Source organism: Microtus pennsylvanicus, chromosome 1, assembly GCF_037038515.1.
Source record: "Microtus pennsylvanicus isolate mMicPen1 chromosome 1, mMicPen1.hap1, whole genome shotgun sequence".
Classification (NCBI taxonomy): Eukaryota; Metazoa; Chordata; class Mammalia; order Rodentia; family Cricetidae; genus Microtus; species Microtus pennsylvanicus.
The window spans coordinates 29,449,798-29,461,563 of NC_134579.1; the positions used below are offsets into that span (position 1 = coordinate 29,449,798).

Sequence of the window (11,766 nt, forward strand, 5' to 3'; positions counted from 1 at the left end):
CATTTCTGCAAACATGTTTTGCCTGACTGACAGACCAGAGAAGGCTGGTCCCTGTGTCTCAATCTTTCTAGGAACCACTCTTGAGAACAAAAGATTACAGAAATAATCTAGGTCCTGTGGGCTATGGGGGGGATTATTTCTGTTTTACCCACCCTTTCTGGCAACCTCTTTGTCTGTCCTTCTATCCTATTTCCAACCATAATTTGTTATCCCCTCCATTCCTGATCCCTGACCTGATCACATACCAAGAGATGCCAGGTGCTCTAAGTGCTTTGCTAAAAGTTCTGTCTTCAGAACTGGTCCCCCCAGATCAGCTACTGCGGCCACCGCTGCCCATCACTGATGTTGGTCCTTTCCCAGTTAACCCTTGCTTTCAATGGTATTTAAGAAGTAGATTTAAGTATAATCAGGAGCTTCTCTGTACATGTGAATTAACTTGGGAACCTAGAGGCTAAGCAACCTGTCCAAATTCCCAAACTTCATACAGTAGGCAGGGATGGGCCTGAGCATTGAGACTCTGACCACAGAGTCTGCCCAACCACTCACTGCCTGGATCAGAGCTTGTATAGACTACTATTGTCTAGTTACTAAAACAATGTGTCACTTGGTGCCCTCCAGAAGTGTTCAGCCTTTGGACATCGTGAGACAACTCCGTGTACAAAGTTCACACTCAAGCAACACACACACACAATTGAGAAAAAAAATCAGAAAATATTACGATGTTTTAAGTAGGTTTATAGCTGTGTTGTGCCCTCTTCATACTTGTCCTGGGGCACAGACATCCCAGAGGCAGCAGACTGGGCATGCCTGGTAGAAATCTATCGGCTCGTTATTTACCGAGGAGGGCAGAAGTCCAAGAGCAAGGAGGTGGCAGGATTGGATTCTTCTGAGTGCTGTGAGGAAATCTGTTCCTGCCTAGCCCCTAACGTCTAGAAGTTGGGGATATCCATTGTCTTTTATAGATATGTGCTGGTGGTTTGCAGAAGAATTGCCTGAATCCTTTTCATCTTTACATGGACAAAGGCACTCTTTAAGGATATATGTGTGAATGTGCATTTGTGTGTGCGTGCGTGTGTGCATGTGTGTGTGAGTGTATGTCTGTGTCTCCAGATTTCCCTTTTTAAAAGGATACCAGTCACATAGAATAGAGACCTGCCCCCGTGAATTCATCCCAGCTGATCACATCTGCAGCAAACTGAAGGGGGCCACTTTCTAATATATTCTGTGGTATGGGGGTAGGATTTCAAAGTCCATTCCAGGGACACCATCAACCCATCACAGAGGATCATAAAATGACAACATCAGGCAATGCTGCCCACCCTGTGCTCTCCACGACTTGTGGGTACCGACTCGCTGCATCTTCACCACGGTCCTGTAGATGAGCTCAACTATACAGTGACATGCTAATCTCTTAGTCCGAATCACACAGCTGGTAAGGAAGGGAGCCAGGAGTGACAGCCAGCTGTCTGGGTCTCACGACATCACCCTCGGCCACACCCTCCTGTGCACACTGCTGCTGGTTCGGTTTAGTGAGACCAGGACAGCATTCCTGAAACACATCCTCATGGATGGGGCATCCAAGGCACGGAACAAGCACGCAGAGGAACAGAGAACCCCTCATGTTTGACACAGATCAAACATGTTTTTAAAGTAAATGAATCCAGGAAACTACAGTTATCTGAAGAAAAACAAAAAATGAAATGTCTTTCTGGGGTTTCCATCTGGCACTTAAGTGACATTTTGCTGAAGAGTTCTGAGTGCCAGGCTCTAGGCAGGAAATGCTCTGTACATTTTTCTAGTCCTTATCATATCCCTCTGACACAAATATTATTTATTAGTCCACAGAGCCAGCTTTCGGCTCCTGCTAGGGCCTGCGGACTCCACTCTGTAAGACACAAATAGGCTGAGCTTTAAGCAGAAAGTCCCCAGAATATTACAGTTGAGCCGGTCTGCATAGCTCTCGGATGTCTCCCCAGCTGGGTTAATATTGCCAGCTCAGAGTGCCTTGTTGAGCGGCAGGCGAAGGCTTCGGTCACCTCAGCTGCACTCTGGAAGTCTCCTTGCCGCCTTCCTGCTCCCTCTGTCTGCTCCCGCTGGTGGTCTCATCTGGAGTCAGATCCAGCCATAGGGCCTCCAGCCCGGACAGGCGGGGAAGAGCCAGCAGCCAACAGCAAACAACAGGTGAGCATGTGAACAGACCCCTTTCTGTGCCTCGGGCAGGGTGCCTTGCCCAAGCAACCGTGGGGGCCCACACTGACTTCCAGAACCTTCTGCCTCTGCAGGTGTTCTAGCTGCTCGGCCTCGGAGCTTCAGTGACCCATATTTGACCACCTTTCAGGTTTCTGTAATTCATCATCCGTTCCTGTCTGAAAACCTAGACTGAAAGTTTAGCAGCCCAATGCCCCGGCCTCGCTCCATTCTCTCCCCAAACACATCGGCGGGTTTGTTCTTTTCATCCCCGCTCTTCCTGCCGCATTCTGCCTGTTCAATGGGGAAAGAGTGAAACCGGATGGCTGGACCCAGTGCAGGGAAATGACTTCACAGCCACCTTTGTTCCCCCTCATTCCTTTGAGCACACTTGGCCCCGCGTCTCTATGAAAGGGCTTGTTTGAACCATTTGGAACATCCAGCAAGTGAGAGGTGCCTCGGCCAGAATCGCTCTCACATCTTTTCAGGCTGCCTGAGACTCTGGGTTAAACTGCCAATTTTTTGCAACAAAACTAACCATGACATTGGACATTGTGTTATAAATTAGCCACAGCCTTCCAAGCAAATTGTGTCTTTTCATTGTCTTGGTGTAAGCCTTTGGAACATTTGGCTTTGGTTACTAATTTTCAGAGAAGCTCCGAAAAATAGTTTTGCTCTGCCCAATGCTTCAGACACCCAGCTGCATTTACTAACACTGAGCGCCTCACCCACCACGGTTCTTACCACATCTACTCGGGGGTCTCTCAGTCACACCCAGGTTCCTGCTCTGCTTGTGAAGGGCCAGAGACCATCTCCCACCATTATTAAAACAAAAACAATGTTTATGAATCATGCCGAATAGTCCTCGGATATGCAGTGAGCTAAGCAGTGAGTGGTGTCTTATACAGCCCCTTACCATGGAGACCTTCCCGGCTTGGTGTTCACAGGAACAGAGAAACTAACTACTTCTGGTAGGTCACTCTGAGTTTGGAAAAAAATGGGGGAGGGTATGTGCCCATCTGCTTGAATTATGTCACCAATAGCTGAATCAAGCTTTTGTTAGCTTGAGGAACACCCCCAAACACACAGATGCCCCTTAATTTATTTTTCTACTTTCCCAAAATATGTCACATGATACTTTTGGACTCAGAAATCATTTAAAGTAGCATACATTAAAACCAGGTGCACATGACTTTATGTAAAATAAAATAAGGGCTGGGAACACGCCTCTGTGGGCATCTTGTGCTCCGAGGACCTGAGTTTTGCTCTCCACACCCAGTTAAAAACTCAGGCATGGCAGCACACGTCTGTAACCCCAGTTCTGGGACAGGGGAAGACAAGCGTATATGGCGGGGGTGAGGGGGAAGGACAACAGGTAGATCCCCAGAGCTCACTAGCCAACCAGTCTAGCCAACCAGTGAGAACCAGGTTCAGCAAGAGACTGTCTTAAAAACGGAGGGTGACAGAGAAAGACACTGGACACTAACCTCTGGTCTCCACATGTGCACATACAGGTATAACCTCTGACCTCCACGTGTGCACATACAGGTATAACCTCTGACCTCCACATGTGCACATACAGGTATAACCTCTGGCCTCCACATGTGCACATACAGGTATAACCTCTGACCTCCACATGTGCACATACAGGTATAACCTCTGACCTCCACATGTGCACAGACAGGTATAACCTCTGGCCTCCACATGTGCACATACAGTTATAACCTCTGACCTCCACATGTGCACATACAGCTATAACCTCTGACCTCCACGTATGCACATGCACAGAACACACACACACTCAAAAATAAAAATAAACTCTGTAATAGTCACAAAACGCACCTACTGCATTTGATAATCATCAGTGTTATTAGTACAGCAGAGAAGATGGTGTTTCTGCCTGTGCCCACTGTATTAGAAATAAAGACATTGGAGGAGATGGTAGAGAGTTCAAAACCACGCAGCCAGTTACCAGACCCTGCACCTAATTCACCTCACTAACTTCTGAAAACAGACACAGCTCATGGTCTCTGACACCATTCCAGCTTTATTTAGAGAGAGCTGCTTCTACGAGGGATTTAAATTCTGATGAGGTGGTCCCCAGAGTTTCTCTCCTTCCAGAAAAAGAAGCAAAGAATTCTTCCTTTCCTCTTTGTTATACTCTCCTCTCCCCCAAAGGGAGAAATCCATCATGCAGCTGTTTGCAGGGGCTCTTCCTGCCTCTTGTATTCCAGGCAGGCTGCGTCTGGAGGTCACAGGGGGCCTTGCTATTCTCGGCTACTGGTAGATAGTGTGAGGTGCAGTGTCTGTAGAATCATTTCAACTTCTCTGAGGAGTTCTCCCTTCTTAATGCTTTAGAACGACAACTCCATCACGCTATTCTAGGTCTCAGCTCGGGTCGGGTTAAACAGCACATTGCAGCATAGCCTCTGGACACTTAGCTGGCTGCTTGTGAGAGGAAAATGTCTCGAGAGAAAGCAGAAGATTTCAAGCCACAGGAGGCTTAGAGACGCAGCCTTAGTGCTCAGAACTACAGCACCCACGTCATCCCATATCGGCCATCTCACAGGTTCCAGTCTCTGAGCCCAAAGCCAGGATGGGCAGGAGAGCATAGGTTTCTATGTAATGAAAAGGAAGCCTGAGCTACACACCTCTATAGCTAGAATCACAGACACACAGACACACACACACACACACACGCACATGCACCCTTTGGGCAAAGACAAGAGCGTTGTTAGGGCTAGTGCAACTCGTTCCCCCAAGCATGTCCTGAATGTGGGGGGCCGCAGCAGCTGCCTCCCCTTGAGACAGACTGCATGGGTCCCTGCCAGTGGCCACAATGCCTCGCTGGCTTTGGCCAGCTGTCAGGCTTTGCATGCTGTTGGAGCTCTGGGCCCAGCACAAGGGGCCATCCAAGTCACCAGCTCCAAAGAGCACCAAGTCCTGTGCCATGTTGGGACCGTACGGCCACCTGGAACTTTCTTCTGGGGCCCTCCACTGGGACACTTAAATGCACGCTGACTCTCATGTATTCTTAATGGGGAGGGGACTTGTTTATCCTCAAGGAAGGACTGATGAAGTGAGGCTAAGGGTAAAACATCCCTCAAGGATGTTCACAATAAAAGGGTCTCCTGAAGGGAAGACCCTTGGTGACCCTGCCTGTGGATGGGAAACAGAGAGAGGGCAATCTGGGCCACTGTGACTCAAGACTGGGTGCTACCTCTCTGTTTCATTGCCTTGGGCCCCTGCCTAGGGAGCGGACAGAGAACAAAGCCAGAGAAAGGGGGGTCACCAAGGCTTGCTCCAGTCCAGCACTTTGGAATAAGGAGTTCAGAGAAAGGGCAGAACAAGGGCTGCCAAGTTGGCTCAGGGATTCTGGAGGTAGTGTCCTCGGTATCCATTGTTCAGGAACAGGACTTGAACCCATAACCTTGTCAGTACTGGCTAGACTTTGATTGGGTACTCCATTCCTTCACCCAGTCAGCCACCCTTTTCCTTACACCTCTCTTCTGGGCCTCCTGGAAGCTTGGGCCAAGAGGGGGTGGTTTAAGAAGACATTTGTTAATAAAGAAGCTTTGCTTATCCTATCTGAAGGAACTCAGTAGTTCAACACTCCCTGAGAGCCTCAGTTTTTGTTTGTTTTACCACCTTTAATAGGAATAAAAAAAATGCCCAGCTACCAGGGTCTTGTTAGAGCCAAATGCAAGCATCCATGAAAATATTTCAGACCGCTCTATGTTGTAGAATATTAAAGATATATCACAATTGTTTCTGCTGTGAAACAAACGTTTAACAATGCAAAGATGTGTCGCATTCTTTTATGTTACATTTGTTTAACTCTGTGAAATTGTGTTACTTTGCCTGTCTAAAACACATGACTGGTCTAATAAAGAGCTGGATGGCCAAGAGCAAGGCAGGAGAAAGGACAAGCAGGGCTGTCAGGCAGAGAGAATAAATAGGAGAAATCTGGGAAGAGAAGATCTAGGAGCGAGAAAAGGAGGAGAGGAGGATCAGGGCCCAGCCACCCAGATATACATCCAGCCATGGAGTAAGTAGTAAATAAAGGTATATAAAACAGAGAAAGATAAAAGCCCAGAGGCAAAAGGTAGTAGGGATAACTTAAGAAAAGCTGGCTAGAAATAAGCCAAGCTAAGGCAGGGCATTCAAAAGTAAGAATGCACCTCCATGTGTATTTATCTGGGAGCTGGGTAGTGGGCCCCCCAAAAGAGTAAAAGCAATCAACAACAGCTCTGCCTAAGGGCGATGTGATTGGTGAGGTGTTGAGGTCTCTTGCTGTTTGTTTCCTTGGAGTCTCTTTGTTTTGCTTCCTGTCTGGTATGATTTGTTTTTTAACCTGTTTTCTTAGATCCTCCTCTTCTCTCCCCAAGTGCCTCCTCTCACCTTGTCTGACAAGGCCCTTCTGGATTGAGGGACACTACCAGCTTCCTCTGCTCTGCAAGCCTCCTTCACTGGGCATTTGCGCATTTGAAGGCGGAGCTGATTATTGTGAGCCGGTGGAGATCTTGAAACCATCAGATGCAGAAACAAACAGGGTGACCCCCTGCTCTGAAAACCATCCCAACTGGACAAGATGGTACCCACACAAGACAATCGAGGCTAGAGAGACTCTGTCAATGGTTGGTCAAGCATGATGAAAGAGGGCAGATGGGAACTATCCGGCAAAGAAGAAAGCCGTGTGACGCTGCCCTGGTACAGGATGCTACAAGTCCAGTCGGAGGTTGGAAGCTGGGATGAACACTGGTGGAAGAACAAGACACACAACAGTCTTGAAATGAGCAAGCACAGCCAATGGGTACCCATAGCAAGCACCAGTTCAAGGCAGAGCCCCTTGGCTCACATTAGCAGTTCTCAACCTGTGGGTCACCACCCCTTCGAGGGCCAAACAACCCTTTCACAGGGCTCATCTAAGACCATCACACACACAAATATTTACATTAAGATTCATAACAGCATCAAGATTACAGTTATGAATTCACGACAAAAACAATCTTATAGCTGGGGGTCACCACACCGTGTGGAACTGTATTAGAGCGTCACAGCATTAGGGAAGTTGAGAACTGTAGAAGTTTAGGTACCAAATTGCTCCTCCTGGGGACATTCCTTGACTCTTGACAAGATGCAGATGTATGCCCTGCTTATGTTCAGAGACGAAAGCCTTCACTGAGTAATCCTACTGAACTTGGGGAAGAGAAAGCTTTGTTTCCACCCTTAACAGATAGGAATGTAGGGTGTTGCTTTCTGATAAGAGCCAGAGCGGGTTTTGCTTAAGCAAGAGTCAAGTCACTGATAAAATGACCTCACATCCTCTGGGGGAGGAAGAGACAAATCTAAGCCCTAAGACTCTGCCATCCCTATAGATCTCTGGACCAAAGAGCTGGGGCAAGAGTGAGAGAACCTGATGGAAAATTTCATAGTTAAAAAACACAACCAGAATATATCCATTTCATGGGAGCAATAATAATAATAATAATGTTAATAATAACAATAAGATTGAAGTCAACCTCTGTGAACTCCTAGATAAATGAAAGGCACAATGATTGCAGGAAATATAATCTATTACTGGGCCATGTAGGGTTCATGAGGAAGAAGTCAGGCTGCGGGTGCAGTCTGTTGGTAGAAAGCTTGTCCACTATGCACAAAACCCTGGTTTCAGATCCCAACCAGTGCAGACACGGGGTATCCTAGTGATTGCTTCTAATCCCAGCACCTGGGAAATGGGGAGGCAGGAGGATCACAAGCTCAAGGTTGTCTTCTCATAAATATTGAGTTGGAGGTCAACCTGGAATACAAGAGACTCTGTCTCAAAAAAATGTGTAAGGATAAGAATTTAGATACATACTCTATCCAACATGGATAAAGCTTGAACACATGCTAAGTCACCAAGATGAGCCAGTCACTAAAGACAAGTACTTTTGGATGCAGCTTAGATGGGGTACTCTGATCATACACATACAGCCTATATGGGACGCTCTGAGCAAAACAATCATACAGACCCAACCGGGGTGGGGATTACTAAGGTGGAGAAGTGGTGGCTAGTCCTGGTTGTCAGCTTGACATACCCTGGAAGAGGGAACCTCAAATGAGGAAATTGCCTCTATCAGATCGGCCTGGTGGGCACCTCACAGAGGCGGGCACCTCACAGAGGCGTTTTCTTCGTTGCTAATTGATGTCGCCCACTGTGAGCAGCACCATTCTTGGGCATGCAGTCCTGTGCTAGATAAAGAAAGGTAGCAGCCTGGGAAGCAAGTCAGGAAGGCAGTTTTCCTCAGTGGACTCTTCCTGGTTCTTGCCTGTGTGCCTGCTTGAGTTCTTGTTCTGTCTTCCCTCAGTGAGGAGCTATGACTGGCAAGATAAAGGAAAATGAACGTCTCCCTCCCCAGGCTGCTGTGGCCGTGATCTTTATCACAGCAAACAGAAAGCAAATGAGCAAAAGCAGGGAAGGTTTTCTTTTTAATGGTTATAAAGATTTATACAGAAGGTAGGTGTGTGTGTGTGTGTGTGTGTGTGTGTGTGTGTGTGTGTGTGTGCGTGCGTGCGCGCGCGCGCGCGTCTATTGATGGTTTAAGTTTGCCAGAAGCAAACAGGTCCTGGAGATCGGTTGCAAACCATGTGAATGGACAGGCCTTAACACGACAGAACGTGCGCTTAGGCATAGCATACGCTATATTACGAGTATTTGACTCATTTCTTTTACACTTTGTAACCCAGACAGGCCTGGAACTTGCTATATGACCGCATGCTGGTCTCCTTCGTGCCAGCTGAAGCAGTCCCAAATGCTGGGATAGCAGGCGGACCACATTTTATAAGGACGCGTATAAAGGTGTATTCGAGCTAGAGAGAAGAGGGAGAGAGTCAATAGCCATTTTAACCAGGCCAGAGGAACTAGAACTATGCAAGAAAGGTGGGTGTTTTACTCTAACGCTCCCCTCTTACCCTACCGGGGCGGGTGCTATGAAACCCGCGCAGGCGCCCAAGATAACCATCCCCAGGGACTCTGGCTGCACCTCGGCACAGGCAGCCAATGAAAGCTCGCCTGTGGCCAGCCTTGCTCCTCCATTGGCTGCACCCCACCAACCGCGATCCTCTCAGGTTCCCAAGCCGGGTTTAAAGGTGTCAGGCGCGGAGTGCGCCTCTCCATCGTCCGCCCTTGCGCAGGTCCGCGGGGAGGGCGATTTGCCGGCCGGCCCACCCCCGGGCGTTAGTGAAGGGCGCCCTCGGTCGCCCCCACCGCCCCCCACCCCAGATGTACTATGCGATTTCTCAGGCGCGCGTGAACGCCGCTCCCGCGACCATGCTGCGGCCACAGCGGCCGGGAGACGTGCAGCTCGGGACTTCGCTGTACGAGCTGGTGGGTTACAGACAGCCACCCATTTCGTCGTCCACCTCCTCTACATCCTCTTCCTCTTCCACTGCGGCCCTCCTCCCCAAGGCTGCGCGCGAGAAGCCAGAAGCACCGCTCTCCGAGCCGCTGTTCGGAACGGCGCCGGAGTCCCGGGGTGCCGGGGCCGACGCCAAAGAGGAACAGCAGCAGCAGCAGCTGCGGCGCAAGATCAACAGCCGCGAGCGGAAGCGCATGCAGGATCTGAACTTGGCCATGGATGCACTGCGCGAAGTCATCCTGCCCTACTCGGCGGCGCACTGTCAGGGAGCACCGGGCCGCAAGCTCTCCAAGATCGCTACGCTGCTGCTCGCCCGCAACTACATCCTGCTGCTGGGAAGCTCCCTGCAGGAGCTGCGCCGCGCGCTCGGCGAGGGTGCGGGGCCCGCAGCCCCGCGCCTACTCCTGGCCGGCCTGCCCCTGCTGGCCGCTGCGCCCGGCTCTGTGCTGCTGGCACCCGGCGCTGTAGGGCCCCCCGAAACACTGCGCCCCACCAAGTACCTGTCACTAGCGCTCGACGAGCAACCGTGCGGCCAGTTCGCTCTACCCGCTGGTGGCGCAGGTGGCCCGGGCCTCTGCTCGTGTGCGGTGTGCAAATTCCCGCATCTGGTCCCCACTGGCCTGGGCCTGGCAGCGGTGCAAGCTCAGTTCTCCAAGTGAGGGCTGGCTGGGTCCGGGGCGGGGCGCGACCTCAGCCAATCTTCCCGCGCTCCCGCGTCCTGGATCTAAGGAGAGTTGGCCCCAATAAGAAGGACATTTCCAGACTTCTCGCCTAGACGACAGACTGTAGGGCGCCTTCCTCCCTGGCCCCATTCCCCGGCAATTAAAGTGACCCAGCGAGTGTTGGTGTTCCAAGTAGCGACGCAGTTGCTTGTGGTTCTAGATGTATTCCACCTCTTTAGAGACAGAAGCCATCACATCCTTACCTTAAATTCACTCAGTGACAGGGGTAATCCGCGTATCTCCGTGTAGCTCTGGTCTCGCGTGGCAGGGAGGATGGTAGTCAGCGGTGCGGCACAGTCGGGGGTTGCCCTTGGTGCAGAGAAAGGATGCCCACGACCTCGGTGTCCTGGGACCCGCCAGTTCCCAGGCCTAGGGACTGCTCCCCAACAGCGTTGATCCAGAGGGACTTTCTTTCCTTGTCCCAGACCTGAGCGCACAGGCTCTCTTGCTCCCACCAACCAAACCCGTGCGGACTTAGGAGGGCTAGAGAGCCCAGGCCAAGGGTGCAAATAGCAAGGGTGTTGCGGATGAACTGCCCTGGACGGCCCCGAGTTTCCTAGGGTGTAGTGTAGGTGCCCGCGGGCGGCGGGACCACCATGGTCGCTGGGTGTGCGGAGTGGGGAAGTTCGCCTGGCCTCACAGTTCAGTTTTTCAGGCTCGAGCATGAGCTGTTTTGCTGCAGAGTATCCACTCCTTAAATCCTGGAAATCTACTTAGTCTCTGTTTTCCCCCAAAGGTAGTTTAACCAACATTCGAGCTTGCTTGAAAACAAAACACCAATCACCTTCCACGCATCTGTGTCCCGGACTTACTAAAATAGGTAACAAAGCTTTTCGTAGCGCAGGCTTGTGAAACTCGGTAATTAACGTTCTCATTACAGTATGTGGAGGTGGGCGAGGATTCCAAACCGCCAGCGTCTGGCTGGACAAACCCAGCTGTGCCGCAGGCGGGAAGGCGCTAGCCCTTTAGCGGCAGCGTGCTGGTCTTTAACCGAGACTTTGCAGCTGAAGAACTCCGTGGACGGGTGCACGAGTGGCGGCCGCGTCTTGGTTTGTGTTTAGTGTTAGGAAAGTGCCCAAGATTATCTCATAATCTTCACCAGCTTGCTTTGATTTTTATGTTGGAAGTTTTGGGTTGTTGACAGTAGCTGAATTTAACTGGCATTTTATTGGACCTCTAACTTCGTCGCCTACCCCAACTCCCAACAAACTGTACCGAAAACACAAAATAAAACATCAACCGTCAAATTTTTACATTTCTCATCTGTTTGTTAAATAAAAAGTCCTTGTACCACGGTCGAGTCTCAAGGTGGGGGTGGAGGTTAGCAGTTAAGTGACTGGGTGTCCGTATTTCAAAACTCGAGTTCCTGGATAAGATAAACCAACGAACAGACAACTGTCATTCACATCCAGGCGTCAGCTGGAAATGGAAGAGATGTGGGAGGGTGCCTGGAAGAG

The 11,766-nt window shown here is 50.1% G+C and overlaps 1 protein-coding gene across 1 annotated transcript; it reads left to right on the forward strand.

Moving 5' to 3' along the window:
* The first annotated feature begins 9,384 nt into the window (after nucleotides 1-9,384).
* Nucleotides 9,385-11,556, forward strand: Olig1 (oligodendrocyte transcription factor 1). The gene has a single exon (XM_075959939.1). The coding sequence runs from the start codon at nucleotides 9,452-9,454 to the stop codon at nucleotides 10,244-10,246; it is 795 nt and encodes a 264-aa protein (XP_075816054.1). The 5' UTR covers nucleotides 9,385-9,451; the 3' UTR covers nucleotides 10,247-11,556.
* The last annotated feature ends 210 nt before the right edge of the window (nucleotides 11,557-11,766 follow it).

What these genes read in the sequence shown, in the direction of transcription:
- Olig1 (XM_075959939.1), top strand. Translation starts at nt 9,452, where the DNA reads ATGTACTATGCGATTTCTCAGGCGCGCGTGAACGCCGCTCCCGCGACC.